General features: G+C 39.7%; 1 protein-coding gene across 4 annotated transcripts; it reads left to right on the top strand.

Moving 5' to 3' along the window:
• Positions 1–3,674: 3,674 nt before the first annotated feature.
• HAUS3 (HAUS augmin like complex subunit 3) lies at positions 3,675–23,728 on the top strand. Of its 4 annotated transcripts, XM_027066598.2 has the most exons (7): positions 3,675–3,818; positions 4,810–4,869; positions 5,267–6,313; positions 7,473–7,912; positions 9,474–9,702; positions 10,382–10,487; positions 21,654–21,793. In XM_027066598.2, the coding sequence occupies exons 3-7, from the start codon at positions 5,405–5,407 to the stop codon at positions 21,680–21,682; spliced, it is 1,713 nt and encodes a 570-aa protein (XP_026922399.2). In that variant the 5' UTR covers positions 3,675–3,818; positions 4,810–4,869; positions 5,267–5,404; the 3' UTR covers positions 21,683–21,793. The 4 variants fall into 4 exon arrangements, with proteins under 4 accessions (XP_026922399.2, XP_026922196.1, XP_026922460.1 ...); XM_027066395.2 differs by lacking the exon at positions 10,382–10,487 and having other exon boundaries at positions 3,679–3,818; positions 21,654–23,728; XM_027066659.2 differs by lacking the exons at positions 5,267–6,313; positions 10,382–10,487 and having other exon boundaries at positions 3,682–3,818; positions 21,654–23,728.
• The last annotated feature ends 3,654 nt before the right edge of the window (positions 23,729–27,382 follow it).

Consider the following 27,382-nt stretch of genomic DNA (forward strand, 5'->3'; position numbering starts at 1 on the left):
ACCCAAATTGGGCGTTGGTCTAATCTGGGCCCGTCTGGAGGCAAGGCCCCATGCATGCTGTTTCCTTTCCTCTGTTCCCAGTCCCTAGCCAGGTCAGGCCTCTAGTGCAGGCTAGCCCCACAAGGATCTTTCCAGAATGTAAATGTTATGCCACTTGTCCATTCAGCTCGCAGTGGCTCTCAACTGCCTCCTCATTGCCTTCTGCCTCCTCAGCCTGTCTTCAGGCCCTTCATGAGACCCCAACCCCCCTCCCAGGCTCCTCACTGCCCCCTTCCTCTGTGCCCTCTTACACCCAAACCCTTCCCATCCCCAGTTGAAGGAACTATCTTGGCGAGCTCCTGACCCCAACTTGCTCCTGAGTGTGAGGACTGAGTTTTTACCTCCGTTACGTGATATCAATGTGATGGAAGACAAAACCACTTTCCGCCCGCCCACCCTCCTCCTCTGCTTTCTTCTGAGCAGGAAGGATGAATAGGAAGAACAGAAAGAAGTACCACCTTCTTGCTCAGCTGGAAACTGAGGGTCATCCAAACTCTGGCCCTCAGGCCCCAGGGTTCTGCCCTTGCATGAACCCAGCCGAACCTTTACTCCTCCTCTCCCCAGTGCACGGGAGGCTCCCTGCATCTGTCTCTTGCCACCTTTTTGTCACTTTTGTTACTGCAGAGTCAGACTTCTAACACATGTCTGAGAATGTCACTCACCTGCCTAGCCCCCACCCCTCACTGCTTGAAGAATGGAGTCCCATTACTACTGAAAACTACATCTAGGAACACATGATCTTTAACATCAGACTGCAGCTTAAACATATATAAAAACATATTGTCCAAAACTTAAAATACTTAAAAAAAATTTTTTTTAAATGTTTATTTTTGAGAGAGCAGGGGAGGGGCAGAGAGAGAGTGGGGGACAGAGAATCTGAGGCAGGTTCCATGCTGACAGCAGACAGCCTGACACGGGGCTCGAACTCACGAACCATGAGATCATGACCTGAGCCAAAGTCGGACACTTAACTGACTGAGTCACCAGGCTCCCCTAAAATTTTTTTAAAGTTTATTAACTTTGAAAGAGAGAGAGAGAGTACACGTGTGTGCACACATGCGTGTCCAAGTGGGAGAAAGGCAAAGAGAGAGACGATCTTAGGTAGGGTCCACGGTCAACATGGAGCCCCATTCGGTCAGCATGGAACCCTATTTGGGGCTCCATCTCATGGGATCACGACCTGAGTGGAAATCAAGAGTCTGATGCTCAACCGACTGGACCACCCGGGCGTCCCCTAAAATACTTTTTAGTATCAGCAGGAGAAAAAGATTCCTACAGGAAGGAGAAAAGGAGACACAGCCGTCGGTGAACCCCCTTGCTGCTTGCAGTTGTGTGCCGAGGCTGCTTAGTCCCCTGTGCTGCCCCCCCCCCTTTCCTTGGGGAAGCCTCCTTCAGGGGTTCCCTTCATCTTCTGACTCTGCAAGGGCCCCACTAAAAACCCAAATGAGTTTTATTGGAGGAAAGAAACTTTGTCTTGGAAATAAGTGTAACACACTTGCTTTCCTGAATCCCAAATGCAGCCTCAAATGCAGAAGTGCCCCTAGAAAGTCATGTTTTTAAAAGCTTCCTGAGTGCATAATTAAACCTGATGTGTGCGTGGTTTGTATTCTGGGAGCTGATAACATTGTGATTTCTACTGTATATTTTTACGGCTTTTTTTTTTTTTTTGGCCCCATAAACATCTTTCAAACAAATAACTATGGACAGCAATTCAAAATCATATGGAGAATTTGTGGCCCAGGAATTGACCCAAGAGTCACGAGGAAAAATGAGTTTCTAGAACAGCTTCACAGGCCTCATCTCCAGTCCCTCACCCTCCTGTCCCTTGGAGCATCTTTCAAAAACGCAGTCCCTTGGGGCGCCTGGGTGCCTCAGCCAGTTAAGTGTCCGACTTCAGCTCACAGTGGGTGGGTTGGAGCCCCGCATCCGGCTCTGTGCTGACAGCTCTGAGCCTGGAGCCTTCTTCGGATTCTGTCTCTCCTTCTCTCTCTGCCCCTCCCCTGCTGGTGCTCTGTCTGTCTCTCTCTCAAAAATAAATAAACATTAAAAAAAAAAAAACAGTCCCTTTTCTTTTTTCTCCTCTGAGTTCCTCCTCACAGTCTATAAACATCCCAAGTTCCTCTCATCTTGAAACAAAACAAACCCCAACCCTCCCCCACCCTACCCTACATTCCCACCCCCTCATCTCGTGTCCTTCTGCTCCTCTCCCTCCCTCAATCTTTGCCTCCTCAGCAAAATGTCCTGAAGGCCCTGTCTGCACAGCCTCCACTTCCTCCCTCCAAGCGTCTCAGCTTCTGTTCAGGGGGACCCCTCCCCCGCCCCCTCCATGAGTTCCCATCCCCGCCCCGCCCCCCCCCCAACCCCCGGGGTCGGTGGCAAAGGGAATCCTCCTGGTCCAGGGTCTCTAACCCTGTCCTCCGACTCACCAACTCGACTGTCTCCTCCCTAGTCCAGCCTCACCTTGTTTCAGGCGGGGTACCTATCTGTGAACTTTCTTCCCCTGTAATATCTGCTTTTGAGATCATTTTAGGCTTTACTGTCTTTTGGAAGAGGAAAAGTAAAAAGTGAAACAAATGAAGGATTCATAAGAAGTATCTTCAACTCTGCCCCTCCCCCGCTCAGGCTCTGTCTCTCAAAAATAAACATTAACATTTTTTTTTGAAAAAAAAAGTATCTTCAACCCGAGATTAATTCATGATATGTCTTAGACCATTCTTTTTTGTCCCCTTAAAAATATTAAAAGTTATCCAGAAAGACTTCTGCCCTTCTACTGTCCCACTAGCCTAGGACATCTCTAACCAACCACCTTCGGATCACCTGATGCGGGGGCTGGAGGGAGTACTATGTAGTCACTACTTTTAGACGTTCATCTGTGGAAGACTAGTAAGAGAGAGGCGCGTGAACGCTGCCAGGCCCCAACAGTAACCCCGCAGGTCCGCCCGCATCGGCAGGGGTGCGCGGACTCTGCAGTGTTCGGCCAGCTCTATGGCTCAGAGACGACCCACGTCCTGCGTCTCGCACCCTCCTTGGAAAGCGTTCCGTCTAGACTTAACTACGTCTTTGACACATATCCACTCCATGTTCGGATATTTTCAACCTTTTAAAAGATCTGTTTTGAAAACGGGATCGTGGAGGAAGTCTGCTTCTGCTTAGCGGTCAGGTGAGGGCTTGGGGGATGCGTGCTTCGCAAAACAACGTTCAACGCAAAAGCCCGTAAAGCGAGTAAGGACAGCTGAGCCTAAAGATTTGCCAGACGCTGCTCCTCCACTCCCCCGACTTCTGCAGGCGGCCCGGGCCCCGCGCCGGCGAGCTCCGGGCCTCAACCAGGCTTTCCGGGAAAACGCCTCTATAGACGATGGGGCGCTGGGGTCCGGCAAAATAGACCCGAAAGGTGGCCTCAGCCATGGAGTCCGCTGCGGTGAAAACGCACCGCCGTAGAAAGCCGGGCGCAGCGGGACCAGGCCGGCCCGCACCCAAGACCCTCCTCTACTCCATCCACACGCCTCCCCGGCCCCGCCCCCGAGGCGGAGAGCCAATCAGCTCGCTCCCTACCGGTGGACGCCAGGCCGTGACGGCGGGCCGGCACTCCGCTAGGCTCTGCCGCAAAGTCCCTCCCAGCCAGGCCCGCCTCTTCCGACGCCACGCCTGCCCAGACGGTCACGCCCCCCGGTCCGCCTTCTGCCGGGTGTGCGCGCGCGCCGTGGCAGAGCTCCCGTGAGGCAGTGCGGGCGCGGAGCGCGGCGGCGGGCTTCTGAGGGGCGCGAGCGGAGCTTCCAGAGGTGAATGGCCCCGGCCTCACTGTTCTGGGCGTCGCGGGGCGTGGGGCTGTGGGAGCGGCGCCGATCCCACAGCTGCCTCTTCTTTACAGGCACCCCTGGGAATTCTCTTCAGGCGCGCAAGTAGCTGTCAGCGCGACGCAGTCGCGGTCCGCAGGGCGCGGGTGCGAGGGCAAGGGCTGAGGGGCGAGGGCGGGGAGCGTGAGTGGAAGCGGGAAGTGGGCGTGGGTGGAGAGTGCGGCGCCGGTGAGAGTGAGGGGGCCTCCGGGTGGGGGCGGGGCTCCGGGGCGGGGCTCCGGCGGGAGAGCGAGGGCGGGAGGGCGTGGCCTCAGGCGGGAGGGGGGCGGGGCTCAGGCGGGAGCGTGGTCCCTGGCAGGTGCGGGACTGTTGGGACGTGGGGGGTCGCTCCGGAACGCCACCAGCCGGCGGCGCGGGTCTGGGGTTTGTGCAGTTTGCCTTTCACGCCAATTCGGTGGCTTTTGTGGTTGTGTATTTTATTGACGTGCATCCATGTCGTGACTGAATTACACAGAAAACAGAAGTGGAGGCTTTTTCGCACGTGTTACGCAGATCATTAATCCGTGCGGCTCGTCTCCGTCCCCGAGAAATTCTTTGGGTGAAGTCAGCGGGGTGGTTCGGTGGCGCGTTTGTGGCAAAGTAGCAAATGCCGAAAGCATTTTTACTTCATGTCCGCCTAGTTCTTTGGTGCTTCTGATCTGAAATTTGAGGGCACTTGGTTTTGGGGTTTTGGTGGGGTTTTTGCTGTAGGTGTTTTTTTTTTTTTTTTTTTTTAAGCCTAATTGGGATATGTTGTATTGGTGTTAGGTGTGCACCATGATGACCACATTTCTGTACACTGCGAAATGGTTGCCGCATTAAGTCCTTTTACCACCCGCCACCCTACAAAGTTACATTTGTTTTTCTGTTGATGAGCACTGTTAAGGTCAGTTTGAGGGTGGTTCTTAAATCTTAAGCCTGATTTTCTCTGCGCTAGGTTCATCGTGACTGGGCATTGATTCTTGTGTGAATGGCGGGTGCTGATTCAGTCGTCGAGGTAAATATTTTGTTGACTCTTCCTCAAGGACATTATCGTATTTATTTCTGTTTGCTTAGAAAAAGCAGGAAAAGAGGCTGCTTAGCCACAGGCTGGCTTGGACTTGTTTAGATATATTTATTTTGAATTCAAAACTGAACTCATGCGATATGATGTATCTTTGGAAAAAATAAGATTTTCTTGATAATTAGGTTTTAAGTATTTTTTCGGTGTTCTAAGTAATACCCTAGTTGTTTATTTTCTCTTTATCTGTGTCAAACATTTCAGCTACAACTACCTCAGGTTAGATGCTTCCCTCCCAGATATCTCTGGTATTTATCTATATTGTTCTTTTACAAATAGAGTTGTCTTATTAGTTGTCTTATTTGTGGTCTAATGTTTGTTTTTCCCCCCCCAGGAGAAGTCATAGATTCTAAAAAAATTTTGTCCTTCTTCTGAACTTAACATAAATTTAGTTTGTATGTATTTGGGTTTATCTTCTAAATATCCACACCATAAACCCGTATCAGTTACAGAAAAGTTGTGCAGTTAAACCATGAGTTGTGGAAAAGAGTTTGTGGAAACATTAAAAAAAATTGATTATCCCAAAGCTGATAGTCTTAATGGGGAAGATTTTGACTGGTTGTTTGAGACTGTTGAAGATGAAGCATTTTTGAAGTGGTTTTGTGGGAATGTGAATGAACAGAATGTATTGTCCAAAGAAGAATTGGAAGCTTTTAGCATTCTTCAAAAATCAGGCAAGCCCATCCTAGAAGGAGCAGCACTGGATGAAGTTCTTAAAACCTGTAAAACTTCTGATTTGAAAACCTCTACCCTGGATGACAAAGAGCTAGAGAAATTGGAAGTTGAAGTTCAAGCTCTGCAGAAATTGAAGAACCTAAAAATTCAGCGACGTAATAAATGCCAGTTGATGGCTTCGGTAACAAGCCACAAATCTCTGAGGTTAAGTGCTAAAGAAGAAGAAGCCACTAAAAGGCTGAAGCAGAGTCAAGGAATTCTAAATGCGATGAACACCAAGATAAATAATGAACTTCAAGCTCTTACTGATGGCGTTGCTAAATTGATGATGTTTTTCAGACATTCTAATTTGGATCAAGGGGCAAATCCACTGGTGTTTTTATCTCAGTTTTCCTTGGAAAAATATCTAAGCCAAGAAGAGCAAAGCACAGCAGCATTAACTTTGTATACCAAAAAACAGTTCTTTCAAGGTATACATGAAGTAGTTGAAAGTTCAAATGAAGAAAATTTTCAACTTTTAGATATACAAGCACCATCTATTTGTGATAATCAAGAAATCCTTGAGGAGAGACGGCTGGAGATGGTTAGGCTGCAGCTAGCATACATTTGTGCTCAACATGAGTTAATTCACTTGAAAGCAAGTAATTTGAGCATGAAGTCAAGTATACAGTGGGCAGAGGAGAATCTTCATAGCCTCACTAGCAAGGTAAACATGAGAAATGAGACTAGCGTCATATTGTAACTGTTAGTAATGGAGGGTATGTTAGTATTTTAGAAAGGGAGATAAAATAATACATTTTCTTATTTTCTGTTTGTTCAGTGCTTAGTTTGATGTGTCATTGTTTCTTTTCTTTTTTTTTTCTAACGTTTATTTATTTTTGAGAGAGAAAATGTGACCAGGGGAGGGGCAGAGAGAGAGAGGGGTACAGAGGATCGGAAGCAGGCTCTGTGCTGACAGCAGATAGCCCAACATGGGGCTTCAACTCCCAAATCATGAGATCATGACCTGAGTCGAAGTCAGAGGCTTAACCGACTAAGCCACCCAGGTGTCCCAATGTGTCAGCATTTCATACAAGTAGATCTTCATATTAGTAAAAGGCAGGAACAGATTATAATGCAATCACATTAACTAATTTTCAACAAAAGTACTTTTTCTGAATTTGAAATTTGTGTGGGTTCAGATTCAGAGAACACTGAAATTGCTTTTTATTTTTCTGTGTGGGTGTTCTGCCTTGTCTGCTCCTTGTTTGGTGCTAATGAAGTCAGGGATGCAGTTCAGTGGACTGAAACGCTGACTTTTGTTGAGAATGTACAGGTGTAGTGCACATATCTGTACTCTTGGAAAGCTTGCTTTCTGGGTAATGTAACCACTAGATAATTGCGTGAAAACAGGACTGAAACTGAATACCAGTACCAAGTTACTTTCTGTAACTGCCATAAACTTCGGAATAACATCTGGAGTTCTGTCACTCTTTACAAGGGTTAAAATCAGGTGACAGACTAGAAAAATAGCTACTGGGATTATTTTAGTTTTAAGAAAAACCTAAATAGCGTACATTTGCTTTCAGTGAGTAGTGTGCTAATTAATGATTTTTTTTAAGTAAGACAAACATGAAAAGCTCTCTGTTTTGTTAGCCATTACTGTACATATGTGGTAGTAATAGCATTAAAATTTAGTGATTTACCTTTGGCTTAGTCCACACTTTTCCTTTTTTTAAACTGTGATTTTGGCTTTTGTTAGTATGAAATTAGTTTTTATTAGTGAGCATGTTAATCTGCTAATCTAAAAGGGAAAGTAAAAAGAATTTTAAAATGATTTCAACTTCATACTGACTGGTTTAAATGCAATTGTTTTCTCTGTGTAGGCTCTTGGCAAAGATAATTTGGATGCTAAAATTTCTAGCTTGAACAGTGAGATTCTGAAACTTGAAGAACAAATCACTTATATAAAAGATAAAAGCTTGCCTGCTGTGGTAAAAGAGAATGCCCAGTTATTGAATATGCCAGTTGTAAAGGGAGATTTTGATCTACAGATTGCTAAACAAGACTATTATACAGCAAGACAAGAGTTAGTTTTAAATCAGTTGATAAAGCAAAAGGCATCATTTGAACTTCTACAGTTATCATATGAAATTGAATTGAGAAAGCATTGGGACATACATCGTCAACTTGAAAATTTGGTTCAAGAACTTAGTCAAAGTAATGCGATGCTCCGCCAGCGATTAGAAATGCTGACAGACCCGTCAGTATGTCAGCAGATAAATCCAAGGAATACCATTGATACCAAGGACTATTCTACTCATAGGTATGCTTCTGTATTTCTTCAGTAATTCTTTTTGTTGTAAAATACCATAGAGAGTTTTAACTAAGATTGTGGAAGTTTAAAACATTTTTTCTTTCTGTTCTGGCTCTCTGTTCTCTTCCTTCATTTCTCTTGTATGTGACTCTTTTCCTTTTGAATATTTTGCTCCCTTTTCCATTCTTGTTCAATCTGGAAGCAGCTGTGTTAGAGCTGGGGTGGGTGGGCTGGAGGAGTGAATGTATACAAGGTCATATGCACCTTTAAGCACCATTGTTTAGATGCCTTATTTGAGGTTGGGGCAGAGTTTAACTACAGGGAGTTTGAGTACAGCTTGGGGTGTAGTAGGTTTTGCTAGGTAGAGAATTGATTGCATTTGGAGGTGTCAGTAGAGAGAGAAGACTGACTTCATTTCCGTGTCTAGTCAGGTGAATCGGCAAAAAGGAATGCTAGCTCCCAACCTTTTTTGGATGTCTAGGCAATTGATGATATAGGGATACTAAAATTGGAGGGCTAAAGTAGTTGCCTCAAAAGTCTGGATCCTACTCCTAATTTTTCTCTAGGACTAGGGGAAAGTGATCTAATCCTTTTGTTTTCTTATTAATCAGATGATGGGCATGGAAAGGGCTGCTCCATTGCAGTTTCAGAGGGTGGCATTGACATGAGCTAAGAATGCTTCCCCCCTTAAATTGTGTAGTCACATCCCACAAGAAAAAAATTGGCAGCCTTGGACTTGAACCAGTTTAATGAGGTCTGTTGCAACTTGCTAAAATAATAAAATAATTTTAAAAATCTGTGTTTTTTAATTTGAAGAAAAAGAGCAAACCCTTTTTGTCAGAAATGTGTAGAAAGTGCTACCTCACATTTTTCCATCTGTTCCAAACGATTTTTCTGCTATTAATGTTTGAAGTGTTAAATGGCCTCATGGTCCATTAGGAATTTGATTCGACAATTAAACATGTAGAAGACTGGAGTAGCAAGTTTACTATTTCTGTATTCTTTATTCACTTTATTTTACATTTTATATTTTTAACTTTCCGCTTTTAAACCCACCACCATCCTATAAAAATAGGTATGTGATGTGAAAGTTAAGTCTCAGAGGTTGACTTGACCTGGGTCCGAAAAGACAGCCACAACTCCGACCTAGGTCTTCTGTTTCAAGTTCCTTGTTATTTCCACTACATCATAGTTGTATTCTGTGGAAGAGATGTTTTCTTGGGAGGTATTTCTGAAACATGCTTTGTTTGAAGTAGGCTAATGACAGTTAAAAGTCAAAAAGTATTTTATATTTAAAACTTGGGAGATGAGAAAATGGGAATCAGATGTAGTAATTACAATATGTATTTCTGTAGTAAGATGGTATTTTAGCTGGAATGTTTTCGGTTGCTTGATGTAGCAGCAGATAGGTTAATTTTTTTTTCCAGGTTAATATTTTTAAGTTGTTACTTATCCCCAAAGATGCTCAATATAGTGGATTATAATTTTGAAGACTGTATTGAGAATTTTTATATACTGATATATAAGACTGATTGAGAATTTTTCTTATAACTTTATTTTTACATTTTAGGCTTTATCAACTTTTAGAAGGAGAGAATAAGAAAAAAGAATTGTTTATAACCCATGGAAACCTGGAGGAGGTGGCTGAGAAATTAAAACAGGATGTTTCTTTAGTACAAGATCAGTTGGCAATATCTACTCGAGAACATTCTTTCTTTCTGTCCAAACTGAATAATGATGTGGACGAGCTTTGTGATACTTTGTATCAAGGAGGAAATCAGCTTTTGCTTAGTGACCAGGTGGGTACCATGCCACAGAAACTGAAGATGCTGTAAAAATTGTTTGTTGCAAAAGATACTGAAGAAAGAGTTAACATGAGGAAAATATTACCCCAAATTCTATTGCCCTAATATAAAATTTATTATTTTATATCCTAGCTTTAGTCACACATAAATAATATTTTTCAGATGGTTTTGATTGATGTACATAGAATTTTAAAAACTTACAAAATATTTTAGCCATAAAAGGATATGTAATGTTTATACTAAGTATTTAAAGAAAAAAAAACTGCCCCTGTTATTATTTCACCTGTCTTATTAGCAAATAGAGAATTATTATATTTGAAGTCCTCTGTGATGGCATGCTTCTCCAAGTAGCATTTCCCTTTCTTAATCAAACAGAACTACTTCGCTTGATTTTATCATTTGCTTGCTTTTTTGTGTACTTCTATTACACATAGATATTCCTAGACAGTATATTGTTTAGTTTTGTATGTTTTTGAAATTTACGTATGGGGTGTAATTATGTTATGTATACTCTTTAGTAACTTGTTGATTAATATTAAGATTTTGACCTTCTTCCATGTTGACATATGTAAAGTTTTCTCTTTCATGTAGTTAGTGTTCCATTATATGAAATTCCACAGTTATGTGTTATGTTGACAGACATTTCAGTTATTTCCAGTTTTTGCTATTGTAGGTTATACTGCTGTGGACAGTCTGGTCATATGTCTCACAGCTGTGCGCGTGTACACACATGTGCACACTCAGCAGTGGAGTTGCTGTATCACGGGTTCAGATTCAGGGTACGTCAAATTGTTTTCCAGAGTGGTTGTACCATATTACATGAGTTCAAAGAGATGATATTGATCCACATCCTTTTCCTCACATAGCACTAACTGATTTGTAAATTCTCTTAATCGGTGCATCCCATATAGGTCGTAATTTGCATTTCCCTAATTATTAAGGAGGTTGAGGCCTCTTTTAGTTATTTACTGGCCATTCATCTTTTCCTGAGAATTCTGTGTTCATCTCCTTTGTCCATTTTTTTTAAATGTTTATTTTTGAAATAGAGTATGAGTAGAGGAAGGGCAGAGAGAGAGGGGGACAGAAGATCCAAAGCGGGCTCCGTGCTGGTAGCAGTGAGCCCGAAGAGGGGCTCAGACTCACAAACCGTGAGATCGTGACCTGAGCCGAAGTCAGATGCTCAACCGACTGAGCCACCCACTGCCCCTTTCGGGTTTTTTTTTTTTTTTTTTTTAAATCACTTGTAGGAGTTTATATATTTCAAGTGCCAATCCTTTTTCTGTTACATGTGTTATATGTATTCACTTCCTATTTGTGGCTTGTCTTTTTTACTTTGTTTTTTGCTTTTTTTAGCATTTTAATTTTTATGTATTTTTATTTTATTTTATTTTTATTACTCTTTGGTTTGCCATTTTTTATATTTTGTTTTTCATATCTTGTTAAGGTTTGCTCTTAACATCATAATGATAGTCCTTTTTACTTTACCTTATAGTACTCACTTTTAGTTCTCCACCAGGAGTTTATTTTTATGTATGATATGAGGTAGAGTTCTAATTTTATTAGTTCTTTTTTTCGCTCTATAAACAAATTGTCCCATCACCATATTGAGGCATACAATAAAAATAAAATCACTCTTTCTGGTGAAGGGAGCCTCTTATCATTATGAAATAAATGATCCTTAAGTGCTTTTTGCCTTCATGTTTCTTTTGTTAGATACTGTGCGCACGACCAGTTCTGAACCTTAAACTGGGTTAAGTCTAAGAGTCTTTGGAGGATCCAGGTGATTTCTGTCTGGGCTGTAATTCTATCCAGGGGCTCTTCCACTTCTGGACCATTCTGATCTTAAGATTGTTGGTGTCCTGGGGCACCTGTGTAGTTCAGTCAGTTAAGTGTCTCACTTTGACTCGGGTCACCGTTTCATAGTTCATGAGTTTGAGCCCTGTGTCGGGCTCTGTGCTGACAGGTCAGGGCTTGGAGCCTACTTTGGATTCTGTGTCTCCCTCTCTCTGCCCCTCCCCTGCTCGTGCTCTGTCTCTCTCCATCTCTCAAAAATAAACATTAAAAAAAAAAGATTATTGGTGTCCTATGATCCTTGGCTTATCATGAAGAGGGTCTCCGATTTGACTTCCTACTTTCTGTGGACCTTGGACTTCAATTTTTCTCTCACTCATCTTGTGAGTCTCAAGAATCATAGGTTCTAATTTTCTAAGATTGGCGGTTGTCCTAGGTAAAGCTGCCGCTGACCTGTCTTACCAGTCTGGGGTGTTTTATGGACTTCTAGTTCCTTTTAACGTCTTGTTATCTCTTCATTGCTTTTAGGAAGTTTTTGTTTTGCTTGACTTTTAAAAATATTTCATTTAGCCTTTTCCATTTTTTTCTTATGGGAGGATTGATTTGAATAACCTACCTTTCCTTGAACAGGAATGCTTGTGATTATTTTTTTAAATAATTTTTTTATTGTGAAATATACAAAATGTAAAATTTACAGTTTTAACCATTTTTAAGTGGACAATTCAGCAACATTAAGTACAAAAATACATTCACATATTGTGCAACCATGACCACTATACATTTCCAGAACTTTTTCATCATCTCAAATAGAAACTCGGTACCCATTAAACAATAACTTTAGCCCCTTCTTCCTTAGCCTGTGGTAACTTCTGTTCCACTTTCTGTCTCCATGAATTTGCCTACTCTGTTACCTGATATAAGTGAAATCATATGTATGATTTCATGTGAAATAATTTGTATGATTACTGTTTTATTATTTTAAATTTATTTTAATTTATTCATTTATTTTATTTTATTATTTATTTACTTATTTATTACTGTTTTATCCATATTGTAGCATATGTTAGAATTTTACTACTTTTCATGGCTGAGTAATATCCCATGGAATGTATATAGTACATTCTGTTTATCTGTTGATGGTCACGTGGGTTGCTTCCACCCTTTGGCTGTTGTGAATCATGCTGCTGTGAACATTGTGTGCAGATATCTGAGTCCCTGCTTTCGTTTCTTTGGGGTGTATACCTAGAAGTTGGATTGCTGGATCATGTAGCAGTTTTGTGTTTAACTTTGTGAAGAACTGCCTAACTTTTGCATAGTAACTGTACCATTTTTTAAAATCATTTATTATTATTTTTTAATTTACATCCAAGTTAGTTAGCATATAGTGCAATGATGATTTCAGGAGTAGATTCCTTAATGCCCCTTACCCATTTAGCCCATCTCCCCTCCCACAGCCCCTCCAGCAACCCTTTGTTCTCTATATTTAAGAGTCTCTTATGTTTTGTCCCCCTCCCTCTTTTTACATTATTTTTACTTCCCTTCCGTTTATCTGTTTTGTATCTTAAATTCCTCATATGAGTGAAGTCATGTGATGTTTGTCTTTCTCTGACTGACCAATTTCGCTTAGCATAATACCTTCTAGTTCCATCCACGTAGTTGTAAATGGCAAGATTTCATTCTTTTTGACTGTCGAGTAATACTCGATTGTATATATATGCCACATCTTCTTTATCCATTCATCCATCGACGGACATTTGGGATCTTTCCATACTTTGCCTATTGTCAATAGCGCTGCTATAAACGTTGGAGTGCATGTGTTCCTTTGAAACAGCATACCTGTATCCCTTGGATAAATACCTAGTAGTGCAATTGCTGGGTCGTAGGGTAGTTCTATTTTTAATTTTTTGAGGAACCTCCATACTGTTGTCCAGAGTAGCTGCACCAGTTTGCATTCCCACCGGCAGTGCAAAAGAGATCCTCTTTCTCCGCATCCTTGCCAACATCTGTTGTTGCCTGAGTTGTTAATGTTAGCCATTCTGACAGGTGTGAGGTGGTATCTCATTGTGGCTTTGATTTGTAGTTCCCTGGTGATGGGTGATGTTGAGCATCTTTTCATGTGTCTGTTGGCCATCTGGGTGTCTTCTTTGGAAAAGTGTCTGTTCATGTCTTTGGCCCATTTCTTCACTGGGTTATTTGTTTTTTGGGTGTTGTGTTTCATAAGTTGTTTATAGATTTTGGATACTAACCCTTTATCTGGTACGTCGTTTGCAAATATCTTCTCACATTCTGTTGGTTGCTTTTTAGTTTTGCTGATTGTTTCCTTCGCTGTGCAGAAGCTTTTTATCTTGATGAGGTCCCAACAGTTCATTTTTGCTTTTGTTTCCCTTCTTTGGAGATGTGAGATGTGTTGAGTAAGAAGTTGATGGGGCGCCTGGGTGGCACAGTCGGTTAAGCGTCCGACTTCAGCCAGGTCACTATCTCGCGGTCCATGAGTTCGAGCCCCGCATCAGGCTCTGGGCTGATGGCTCAGAGCCTGGAGCCTGTTTCCGATTCTGTGTCTCCCTCTCTCTCTGCCCCTCCCCCGTTCATGCTCTGTCTCTCTCTGTCCCAAAAATAAATAAATGTTGAAAAAAAATAATTTTAGAAGTTGCTGCGGCCGAGGTCAAAGAGGTTTTTGCCTGCTTTCTCCTTGAGGATTTTGATGGCTTCTTGTCTTACATTTAGGTCTTTCATTCATTTTGAGTTTATTTTTGTGTATGGTGTAAGAAAGTGGTCCAAGTCCATTTTTCTGCATGTTGCTGTCCAGTTTTCCTAACACCATTTACTGAAGAGACTGTCTTTATCCTATTGGATGTTCTTTCCTGCTTTGTCAAGGATTAGTTGGCCATATGTTTGTGGGTCCATTTCTGGGTTCTCTATTCTGTTCCATTAATCTGTCTGTTTTTGTGTCAGTACCATACTGTCTTGATGATTACAGCTTTGTAATACAGCTTGAAGTCCAGGATTGTGATGCCTCCAGCTTTGGTTTTCTTCTTCAAGATTGCTTTGACTATTCAGTCTTTTCTGGTTCCATACAAATTTTAGGATTGTTTGTTTTAGCTTTGTGAAGAATGCTGGTGTTATTTTGATAGGTATTACATTGAATATGTAGATTGCTTTGGGTAGTATTGTCATTTTAGCAATTTTGTTCTTCCTATCCAAGAGCATGAAATATTTTTCCATTTTTTTGTGTCTCCAATTTCTTTCATAAGCTTTCTATAGTTTTCCAGTGTATAGATTTTTTTCACCTCTTTGGTTAGATTTATTCCTAGGTATTTTATGGTTTTTGGTGCAATTAATTGTAGATGGGATCAATTCCTTGATTTCTCTTTCTGTTGCTTCATTATTGGTGTATAGGAATGCAACCGATTTCTGTGCATTGATTTTATATCCTGCGACTTTGCTGAATCACAGATCAGTTCTAGCAATTTTTTGGTGGAACCTTTTGGGTTTTCCATATAGAGTATCATGTCATCTGTGAAGAGTGAAAGTTTGACCTCCTCCTGGCCGATTTGGATGCCTTTTATTTCTTTGTGTTGATTGATTGCTGAGGCTAAGACTTCAAATACTATGTTGAATAACAGTGGCGAGAGTAGACATCCCTGTCTTATTCCTGACCTTAGGGGGAAAGCTCTCAGTTTTTCCCCATTGAGGATGATGTTAGCATTGGGTCTTTCATATATGGCTTTTACGATCTCAAGGTATGATCCTTCTATCTCTACTTTCTTCAGGGTTTTTATCAAGAAAGGATGCTGTGATCTCGCGGTCCGTGGGTTCGAGCCCCGCGTCAGGCTCTGGGCTGATGGCTCAGAGCCTGGAGCCTGTTTCCGATTCTGTGTCTCCCTCTCTCTCTGCCCCTCCCCCGTTCATGCTCTGTCTCTCTCTGTCCCAAAAATAAATAAACGTTGGAAAAAAAAAAAAAAAAAGAAAGGATGCTGTATTTTGTCAAATGCTTTCTCTGCATCTATTGAGAAGATCATGTGGTTCTTGTCCTTTCTTTTATTGATGTGATGTATCACATTGATTGTTTTGCGAATATTGAACCAGCCCTGCATCCCAGGTATAAATCCCACTTGGTCGTGGTGAATAATTTTTTTAATGTGTTGTTGGATCTGGTTGGCTAGTATTTTGTTGAGGATTTTTGCCTCCATGTTCATCAGGGAAGTCGGTCTATAGTTCTCCTTTTTAGTGGGGTCTTTGTCTGGTTTTGGACTCAAGGTAATGCCAGCTTCATAGAAAGAGTTTGGAAGTTTTCCTTCCATTTCTGGTTTTTGGAAGAGCTTCAAGAAAATAGGTGTTAACTCTTCTTTAAATGTTTGGTAGAATTCTTCTAGAAAGCCATCTGGCCCTGGACTCTTGTTTTTTGGGAGATTTTTGATTACTAATTTGATTTCTTTACTGTTCAAGTTTTCCATTTTTTCCTGTTTCAGTTTTGGTAGTTTATATGTTTCTAGGAATTTGTCCATTTCTTCCAGATTGCCCATTTTATTGGTGTATAATTGCTCATAATATTCTCTTATTGTTTGTATTTCTGTTGTGTTTGTTGTGATCTCTTCTCTTTCATTCTTGATTTTATTTATTTGGGTCCTTTCCTTTTTCTTTTTGATCAAACTGGCTAGGGCTTTATCAATGTTGTTAATTCTTTCAAAGAACCAGCTTCTGGTTTCATTGATCTGTTCTACTATTTTTTTGGTTTCGATAACATTGATTTCTGCTCTAATCTTTATTATTTCTTGTCTTCTGCTGGTTTTGGGTTTTATTTGCTGTTTGTTTTACAGCTCATTAAGATGTAAGGTTAGGTTGTGTATCTGAGATCTTTCTTCCTTCTTTAGGAAGGCCTGGATTGCTATATACTTTCTTCTTATGACCACCTTTGCTTCATCCCAGAGGTTTTGGGCTGTGGTGTTATCATTTTTATTGGCTTCCATGTACTTTTTAATTTCCTCTTTAATTTCTTGGTTATCCCATTCATTGTTTAGTAGGATGGTCTTTAGTTTCCAAGTATTTATTATCTTTCCACATTTTTTCTTGTGGTTCATTTCGAGTTTCATAGCTTTGTGGTTTGAAAATATGCACAGTATGATCTTGATCTTTTTGTACTTGTTGAGTGATGATTTGTGTCCCAGTATGTGATCTGTTCTGGAGAACATTCCACGTGCACCGGAGAAGAATGTGTATTCTGCTGCTTTAGGATGAAATGTTCTGAATATATCTGTTAAGTCCATCTGGTCCAGTGTGTCATTCAAAGCCATTGTTTCCTTGTTGATTTAGTAACTGTGCCATTTTATATTCTCACCAGCAGTGCACAGGGTTCCAGTTTCTCCACATCCTCACCTACACTTATTTTCCTTTTTTAAAAAATATATAGGGGTGCCTGGGTGACTCAGTCGGTTGAGTGTCTGGCTCTTGATCTTGGTTCAGGTCATAATCTCATGGTTGCATGAGTTTGAGCCCCATATTGGGCTCTGTGCTGGCAGCGTGGAGCCTGCCTGGGGTTCTCTCTCTCCTCTCTTTCCTCTCTCTCTTCTCTCTCTCTCTATCCCTCCCCTGCTCATACTGTGTCCTCCCTCAAATAAACAAAAAAAAATTTTTAAAAATGCATATAGTAGTCCTCTTAATATGTGTGAAGTGATAACTGTGATTATTACTGATTTCATCTTTTAGTTGTATTAATTTAGTAAAAACCTCCTATGATGGTAGATTTGAAAATTTGTTGTAGTTCTAGCAGTGTTTTCTTTATATTTGAGTCTATTTTATAAGTTACATTTGACCCTTGACCAACATGGGTTTGAACTGCATGGGTCCACTTATATTCAAATTTTCTTCAATAAATAAATATAGTGTAGTACTGTAAATGTATTTTTTCATGGTTTTCTTAATCACATTTTTTTCTAGCTTACTGTATTGTAAGATTATAGTATATAATACACATAATGTACAAAATATATGTTAATCAACTGTATGTCAACAGTAGGCTCTCAGTAGTTAAGTTTTGGGGGAATCCAGATTTATACGCGAATTTTTGACTGTACGGGGAGTCAGTGCCCTAAACCCCCCTGCAATATTCAAGGGTCAACTGTATTGCCAAGTTTAAAATTGTGATGAATTATTATCATGGTGGATTTGAATTGCAGTGAATTGAACCATTTAGTATTTACATAATTACTTTCTCTATTCTTACTGTGCTTCCTGACTTAACATTTTTTTTTTTTTGGTCTGATACTAATTTTTCTATGCCATCTTTCTTTTGGTTAGTATTTTCAAAATATATACTTTTCACCTTTCTTTACATATCTTTTTATTCCTTTTTACTTAGCATTATGAAATAAACATTTTCACTCTGAATAATTTTCTTAATTTTTAATGTTACAGTAATTTCTGCAATCAATCCACTGTTGTTGAATATTTTTTTTGATAGTCTTCATTTTTTAAATTTTGTTTGCTCTTGAATGACATCATGTATACCTTGTGTATATAGTTTTTTGTTGTTGGATACTTTTCATTTGGATGAATTCTTGGAAATAGGATTATTGGCTTTCTTAGGTATATACATTTTTTTGCGGGGAGGGGGGACCTTTGATGCTGCCATATTGCTTTTCTGAGGAGTCGCACCTGTTTTCCATTCATGCTACCAGCACTATTTAAATGTCTGCTAGACACCATTGATCATAAGGTACACCATCATTTTATGAATTGCTAAAAAAGAAAAACTTTCTGTTAACTGACACAATACTTTTTTATTTTGAATTTTTATTGAATACTTTCTAGAAGATATCTTCTAGGTGCAGGTAGACATGGATTTTTATCATAATCACTTTTTTCTTTTTAATGTCATATCACTCTTGAATATACATGCTAGAAGGAAAAAATAAGCCAATTAAAATGTTTAGGGTATTTCAAAGCTTTACACTTGACGTGCAGTTCTTCTATGTTATTTTTGTTTTTTCAATTTATTTATTAGAGAGAGAGCAGGGAGGGGCAGAGAGAGAGGAAGACAAAGAATCCCAAGCAGGCTTCCCACTGTCCGTGTAGAGACTGATGCGGAGCTCAAACTCATGAACTGTGAAATCATGACCTTAGCCAAAGTCAGACGCTTAACCGACTAAGTGCCCTTTCTATGTTATTTTTTGGCTCAAAGTTGTTTCTTTATTTTTCTACACTATACATTAAGAATGTTGGTGATAGCAAAAAAACCTTAATAACCCAATTAAAAAATGGGCTGAAGACTTGAATAGAGATTTCTCCGAAGAAGATGTACAAAGGGCCAACAGGTATATGGATAGTGCTTAGTGTCACTCATCATCAGGGAAATGCAAATCAAAACCACAACGAACGGGAGTGCCTGGGTGGCTCAGTCAGTTAAGCATCCAACTTCAGCTCAGGTCATGATCTCATGATGTTTATAGGTTCATGGGTTCGAGCCCCACCCCATATCAGGCTCTGTGTTGACAGCTCAGAGCCTGGAGCCTGCTTTGGATTCTGTGTCTCCCTCCCTCTCTGCCTCTCCCTGTTCGTGTGTGCACTCGCTCTCTCTCTCTCAAAAGTAAACATTAAAAAAAAAAAACCCCACAATGAACGATTACCTTACACCTGTTAGAATGACTAGTATCAAAAAGTGTTGGCGAATGCTGAGAAATTGGAACCCTTGTACACTGTTGCTAGGAGTGCAAACTGGTGCAGCTGCTATGGAAAACACTATGGAGGTTCCTCAAAAACTTAATGATCCATATGATCCAGTAATTCCACTTCTGAGTATTTAAACAGAATTGAAATTGGGATCTTGAAGAAGCACTTACACATTCATTCATTGTAGCACTATTCATAATAGCCAGGTATGGAAACAACTTAAATGTCTATCTGTGGAGGAATGGATAAAGAGAATGTGGTATGTACGTACAAGGTATTATTTAGCCTTAATAAAAAGAAATCCCGTGGGGCGCCTGACGTCGAGTGTCCAACTTCGGCTCAGGTCATGATTTCACAGCTTGTGGGTTTGAGCCCCACGTCGGGCTCTGTGCTGACAGCTCAGAGCCTGGAGCCTGCTTTGGATTCTGTGTCTCCCTCTCTCTCTGGCCCTAACCCACTCACATTCTGTCTCTGTCTCAAAAACATTAATTTTTTTTGAAAAATAAATAAATAAATAAATAAATAAATAAATAAATAAATAAATAGAAATCCCGTAATATGTAACAAGATGGATGAACTTGGAGGAAATTATGGTAAGTGAAATAAACCAGTCACAAGGACAAGTAATGTATGATTCCACTCACAAAGATATCTAAAATTGTCAAACTCATAGAGGCAGGGAGTAGAATGGTGGTTACCAGGGATTGGAGAGGGTAAATGAATTATTAATCAGCAGATAAAAAGTTTCAGTTAAGTAAGATATATAAGTTTTGGAGATAATGCTGTGCAGCATTGTGCCTGAGTTAATACTGCATTATACTCTTAAAAATCTGTGAAGAGGGGAGATCTCGTGTTAAGTGTTCTCATCACAGTAAAAAACTTTTTTTCCTGAATGTTGGTGATAGAGCGTTTCTTATGAGTGGTTAATAGTAATCACAAGATGCTCTGAATTTTAAAATGATACGGATGTCAGATATCTTTTTTTATTTTTATTTTTTTTTATTTAAAAAAATTTTTTTTTAACGTGTATTTATTTTTGAGACAGAGAGAGACAGAGCATGAACAGGGGAGGGGCAGAGAGAGAGGGAGACACAGAATCTGAAACAGGCTCCAGGCTCTGAGCTGTCAGCACAAAGCCCGATGCGGGGCTCGAACTCACGGACCGCGAGATCATGACCTGAGCCAAAGTCGGACGCCCAACCGACCAAGCCACCCAGGCGCCCCGGATGTCAGATATCTTAAAATGTGAAAGGTTTCATTCTAGAATCACTAAAGTATGATGATTTCACTTCACTGTAATCTTATTGTCATTTAATGTTTTTCCTTAACCCAGTGAAATCTAAAAATGCCACGCATACAAATTTTAACTTGCATTTTTGTTGTTAATCAAGGTGGATATTTTTCAGTGTTGTAGGAATATTATTTTAGTAATTGTTAAGATCTTTCATATTGAAATTAAAGGTGAGATTATAGTTTCTCATTCAAGTTTACCAAGTTTTTCCTCAAAGGGAAACCATGTAATGTAGATATTACTTGATTTTGTTAAAATGTAATTGAAAAAGTACTGCTCTCTGGAACTGGCATTTATGACATGTGTTAAGCAGTCATTCTTGAACTGGTTTATAAGAATCACCGGGGAGCCTGTTAGAGTTTGAGTAAGGCAGTGTGGAGTGAGGTGTAGGAATCTGTATTTGTCACAGGCACCCCAGGTGATTACCATGCTCATGGACCATGTTGAGAAGGTGCAGAAGATTGAGACAGAGCTGTGGATTTTCTCTTTGGGGATACTGGCTGGAAATTTCTAGAGGTAGAATACTTGATTAGAAAGCCATGGAAACTTGTTAATAAATAGTTTTTAATTTTAGGAGGTGAGGCATTTCAGTGTATTAAATGTGAAGGGTCTGGCACGTCTAGGTTCTTGAGCAGGAGAACTACATGGTAAATCTGGATTGTTGAATGTTACAGGTAATTCTGTCTTTAACAATGTGAAAGAGAAAAATGGAGTTTTTGTTGAGATGATTCTTTTTTATTGCTAATTGCTTCATTTCAAGGCTTTCTCAGTACCTCTTTTCTTTAGCGTAGACTGAGATTAGGCTAAGAAAGGTTTGATCAGTTAAGTGGATTGTTAACTTCATGAAAGAGGTGGTGTTCATTCTTATACCTGTAGTCTCCAAAACAGTGCTTGGCATGTAGTAGGCATTTAGTAATATTTGTTGAGTGTATGAATATGCATAACAGTTTACATGTCAAGTACCCTTCAGGGAGTAACAGTTTGTTCTGAATCTCTTAGTTATCTGTCCAAAGTTGTTGCAGTTGAGTCTAACATAGAATTTGTATTAAACCTACTATGGATTTTTAATTGAGGTTTATCATTAAAATCGTGTGAATAACTATATCAGATTCTTTCTGTGTAAATTACATCTTAAGTTTTTATAATTGCTATTACAAATAGAGCTTTTGTATTAAAAGCATTTTTATTTTTCATTTAGGAGTTAACAGAGCAGTTTCATCAAGTTGAATCCCAGCTGAATAAGTTGAATCATCTTCTTACTGATGTTCTTGCTGATGTGAAGACAAAAAGAAAAATTTTGGCATCTAATAAACTGCATCGAATGGAAAGAGAATTATATGTATATTTTTTAAAAGACGAAGATTATCTGAGAGATATTGTGGAGAACTTAGAAAACCAATCAAAGATTAAAGTTGTTGGTCTGGAAGATTGAAGATTATTAAAAACGGAATCTTTACTACATATGCTATGTTTTAATGTTTTCTATATTAGGGGGAAAAGATAGCTAATAAACACTACTAAAATTTTAAATTTGAGGTCAATGGAACATTTCATTTAATTAATTCAAGTATTGTATCAGTTTGGTTTTTTCTCTCATATAGTATATTTATTCAAAGTACCAGTGCTTTCTATGACTTGAACATTTGCTTGGTGGGACCTAGTTCTGATAACTTTTTACTTACAGGGAAAAAGCATTATTACGTAATGCAAATATTTCTTAATAGAATTAGTTCAGTCGCTTTTACTTTTTTTTTTTTTTAGAAATAGAAAATTTCTACTGTGAAACATTTTAAACCTTTGTAGAACTTTGAATCAGCATTGTTAAACCCTAAGGTGTTAAACACCTTAATATGGAATAGCCAAGTACCCTCGTATTTGACTATAAAGTAAAATTCTATAAAGTAAAATACTCAAACTGTATCCCCCCGTAATTCCCTGCTGTAGACTTTGAGACTCTGAATGTTCCTATTTGTTCCACAAAGAATGTTGGGTATCCATTGGCCATTGTTCATTTTAGCATCTGGGTCCTGGGGACTTAGAATTTCTGCAAGACATCTTAGTGCTTTGACTTCAGTATGACACATTATGAATGATTTTTAAATGAAATTTGAAAATGCCATAGAAGTGGTTGCTCAAAGGATGTATAGTCTATTTTACCTGTTTTTCTGGAGGGAGAATACTTAGATTGTATCAGTTGGGGTACAAGTGTATTATTTGGACCATTAGAAATTATTTTGAGTGGGATAAAATAATTTGAAATAGCTTATTTATCAGTCATGACATCAAGTGTTTCTTGAGTGCTTGATTTATAAGTGGCCTGTTACATACTATGTAAGCTCTGCAGAGGAAAAGGAGGATCTAGATATTCAAGGAATATTCCTTATTCAAGAATATTCCTGCTCCAGAATATATTACTTTTTAATATGGAATGCTAGTCTAAAAACTACACTTTTGTGGAATTTTTTAGCTATAACCATCAGAACATGGGTATGCTTAGGTGACAGATAAGCCCTCATAATTTTTATAACCTGTTGAACAAAATTATTTTGCCAATTATTATATTTGTACATTATTTTAAAATGTATATTTATTAAGTAGATCTAAATATGCTTGAAAATTTCTAACAATCTTGTCTAAGATTTTTCTCTTAGCTCCTCATGGGTGACTTTTATTCCTTTTTTTTCTTTCTCTATTCTACAGTGGAATAGAGAATTTACTTAAAATTTTTCTTTTCTCCAGTAATGTGCGAAAATATGTCACCCAGTTTCCTGGCTCATGGAACAGCACATTCTGTTTAGATTAGTGCCATGTGTGTTAGATGTATGACCAGCTACTTGATGATTTGTACTGTCCCTTCCACACCTTCGCCCACTCAGCCCAGGGGCGAGTACAGCTGAGAGGTGTGCATGGAATGATGTCAGGTTGTGTGTCTGTCATAATTACCCAAGTCCATTAAAAATGTTTATGTTACTAGATTTGTACAGTTGAAGATTATAACAGCCATTTGTTTCAAACCTCAGGAAGTATATGAATAGATTGCTTGCTTCAAAATTGGTTAACTAGAAATTGTATGCTTTGTTACCTGTTTACCATAATATTCCAGTTGAGTCTCTAACCATTTTGCCTCCTTCTTGCTATTCTATTGTATCGGTAACTATGGAGATAATTGATTCCTATTTTACGTGGTCATTACAGAGAGTGATTTTTATGAATGTCTCTGTATGTAACATTTTTCAAATAACTTCTTATTTTGAAGTAAAATTAATATATGGATATTATGTTTATCTTACATTTAGGATTTATGAAAATGGAAAATTATGAGGCATTTGTAGGCTTTGATCCCTGTAAGATACCGCTTTCCAGTGTTGCTCAGAAGATTATGTCTGCTGTGTACTCAGGTGACTTAGTGGAGTCTAAGCATTGGAGAGGGGTGAAAAGAGTGAGTAATTTTTATGAATCTGTCTTTAGTTACCTTAACTAAGGTTTGAAAATGAGCCAGCAGAATTATTCTAAGGAACTTTATATTGTGTAGAGAAGCTTTGCTATGAACAAATGGAGTCCTGCTCCCCTTGGTTTCCTCTCATTCAGTGATAACTGACCTGCTGCTCGCTAGACTTCACATTCTCTTAACCCTTAACACTTTAAAATTTCTTTTCAATATTTATTTTTGAGAGAGAGAGACAGAGCACAAGCAGGGGAGGCGCAGACACAGAATCCAAAGCAGGCTTCAGGCTCTGAGCTGTCAGCACAGAGACTGATGCAGGGCTCAAACTCACGAACCATGAGATCATGACCTGAGATCAAGTCAGACGCTTAACTGACTGAGCCACCAGGCGCTCCAGCCCTTAATGCTTTAAAATGTAGCACTCTCTTCCTTCTTCCAGGCATTTATGCCAAACATTTCCTGAGAATCTGCACTGGCTGTGTAAGTGACCTCAGAAGAGATGGGCTGTTTCATGGTGCCCCCGGCTTCAGCCTTAGCTCTTGGGTCATTGAACGTACATTGACATAGTATTTGCTTACTATGTGTGGCAGACCAGAGAGGTGTTTTTGACAGTGTGTGTATTATGCTGCCAGAGAAATGAATAAATTCCTAGGTGGCAAAGATCGACAGATACGTGTATATGCATTTATGGCATCATATATAGCAGCAGTGACATACGCTCACAAGTATGACTGAAATATTTGGAGCACCAGTTATTTTTTTTTTACTAGCAAAGTTGTCTTGTTTTTTAGTATTTAAGTCGGCCAATTTGTTGTTTCTTTTCCACAGAGTAAGTTATATGTGAATGAGATATAATTGAGTAATTGTGATGAAATAATTGAGAGTATTGAAAAATTGTGCAAAAGCTATATACGTGCAGTTTCTCGAAGATATAGGTAGCACTTAACATTTAGATTTGTTCATATTCAGGCCTCTGTTGCTCATGAGCCTCGTTAGAGTAGAAGTCATTAATAAATGAACTGGTAAGAATTTTTGGGTATGGACTACCTACCTAGAAATTTTGATAGTGTTTTGGGGAGTGGTGGGGGGGGCATACAGTAAGGAAGATAAATACTTAAATATCAAAGAGCTTTCTTCTTTATCCTGTATAGTTTCTAAAATAAAAAAGCAGTGTGTACTTGACAGGTAGAAATGTACTTCCCTTTGAAAACCGATAGGAATAAAAAATGATAGAAATAGTAAAATGTCTCTGGTAGCTTCAGTGTGAGTCTGTTTAGAAAGATTTATGGCCATCAGTCGATCTTGTGAACTCTGGTCATGTTCTTATACCCTATAAAATTCTAGTTTTCATACATTTCAACTTAGCAACTTAAAACAACCCACATTTGTTATTTCCCAGTGTCTGTGGGTCAGGAGCTGGGGCACAATTTAGCTTCATCCTCTGCTGGGCTACAGTGCAGAGGTGTGAGCCGGGGCTATGGTCTCATCTGAGGCCCGAATGGGGAAGCATTTGCTTCCAGTGCACATGGTTGTTGGCAGATTCAGTTCCTTGTAGGCTTTTGGACTAAGGGCTTCGGTTGGCTGTTGGCTCTAAGACACCTTCAGTTCCTTTTCACGTGGTTCTCCTTAGGCCTAGCTTTACGTGATAGCAGCTTGCTTTTCCCTAACAAGAGTGTCGTCATAGTTGTCTGCAGAGTAATTGGGAACATCTTGTCACCGTTGCTGTACTCTGTGGGTTAGAAGTGAGCCAGTAAGTCTCACCCACACTCAAGGGTGTGAGTACTAGGAAGGAGGGGTCTTGGGACTACCCTGGAGTTTGTCTGCCACAGAGTCTCACCAGTTTCTTACTTCGTATGGATTGGATTAAATTGGTTGCTGGTGGGTTATTGATGAATGATGCTGGACCTAAGACCTAGTTAATTCCTGGACCCTTGTCACATGCTGAGTTGTTACTGCATCAGACCCTTACCTCTTACAAGTAAAATACCGTATTCGGTGTCTCATTTCTAAAACCCATTTCATACCAAATAAATATAAAAATTGAACTCATAAATCAGTGAGAATAACTACAAGTATTTGTTACTACAAACAAGTAACACCAAACAGCATTACCATTACACGTCACTTCAGGGTCTGCATTTCTGATGTGCTACACTGAGGGATCTCGCGATACACATGCAGTAAAGGTTGGATTACATATATCTTCTTGCTGCAAGATTGATCATTATTTAAAACCCTTTGCTGTGAGAAACAAAATATGCAAAAACTTAAACTACAGTTTAATGAATTAATATGAAGAGGACATCCTTGTAATTGTATCTTCAAAACCTCAACATTTCCTTCTCAATTAAAACTCCCTCCTGCTCAGAGGTAACCATCATCCTGACTGGCAGTCACCTCCACTTCCTGATGATGGGCATTTTCTCCAGAGGCTTTTTTTTGGCAGAGATTATGTGTATGCAACACCAGTGTGTCCTGGGGAGCAGGATCGGGCTGCATGGCTCAGTCTCCTTGCAGTCAGGTGTGACCCGGGTTCCTGTCTGTGGGATGTGTGCTCAGGTGGTGTGTGCCATTTCCAGGGTAGGCCCAAAGACATTCAACTTGCTTCCCAGCTGGCCTCTTCCACCCAGTAGGAACCCCAAACGACTCCTTTCAAACTCTGCAAATGATAACAGTGTCCTAGAGGATTGTGGAACATGTTGGAAACTGCAGTCCTGGAGGGACTTCACAAAAGATGTGTAACCAGCTGAGTACACTCACTCAGAACATGAAAGGGAAATAAACTTTATTCTTTAAGCCATTGTATTGTTGAGTCTTTTGTGACTGTAGCTTAGCTTTGTACCTTAACTCATATACCTTTTTTTTTTCCCCAGAGAGTGCACAAGTGGGGGAGGAGGGCAGAGAGAGAGAGAGAGAGAGAGAGAGAATATCTTAAGCAGGCTCCATGCTTAGCACGGAGCCCGATGCAGAGCTCAATTCCATGACCCTGAGATAATGACCTGAGCCGAAATCAAGAGTCAGACGTTCAACTAACAGCCACCCAGGTGCCCCCACCCATATGCATTTAAACTAGATTGAAAATTGGGTTCATCTGACTTAAATTTTCACAGTCATTTGGTGGTTCAATAATGCCGTTGAAAGTCTTTGGTAAATACTGGGGGAAGAGTTTGCAGGGTGATTTCAGGGCTGGCGGCTGACCTGCTGCTATGTGTAGGGTTATGCGTATGATTAAGCATGTTTATTAGAAGATATCTCTCTTTTGTCTAAGGACCTATAGAAATCAGATACACGTTCTAGAACACACTTGTCCAAATTATTTTTCATTCTAACAGCTTAGATGTGAATGTGGTATCTTCCAGTAAAAAAAAAACCAAAAACTTTGACAGACATTCTAAATTAATTACAATTTGAGACTCAAAAGGTAAATATTTGTGAAAATCCAGTTCATTAATTTGAACTGTCTGTATTGCTCCCATCTTTAG

Source organism: Acinonyx jubatus, chromosome B1, assembly GCF_027475565.1.
Source record: "Acinonyx jubatus isolate Ajub_Pintada_27869175 chromosome B1, VMU_Ajub_asm_v1.0, whole genome shotgun sequence".
Taxonomy (NCBI): Eukaryota; Metazoa; Chordata; class Mammalia; order Carnivora; family Felidae; genus Acinonyx; species Acinonyx jubatus.

What these genes read in the sequence shown, in the direction of transcription:
- HAUS3 (XM_027066395.2), top strand. Translation starts at nt 5,405, where the DNA reads ATGAGTTGTGGAAAAGAGTTTGTGGAAACATTAAAAAAAATTGATTAT. An exon ending in AAGGACTATTCTACTCATAG is followed by an intron (nt 7,913 to 9,473) that starts GTATGCTTCTGT and finishes TTTACATTTTAG; the next exon opens with GCTTTATCAACTTTTAGAAG. An exon ending in AGCTTTTGCTTAGTGACCAG is followed by an intron (nt 9,703 to 21,653) that starts GTGGGTACCATG and finishes TTTTTCATTTAG; the next exon opens with GAGTTAACAGAGCAGTTTCA.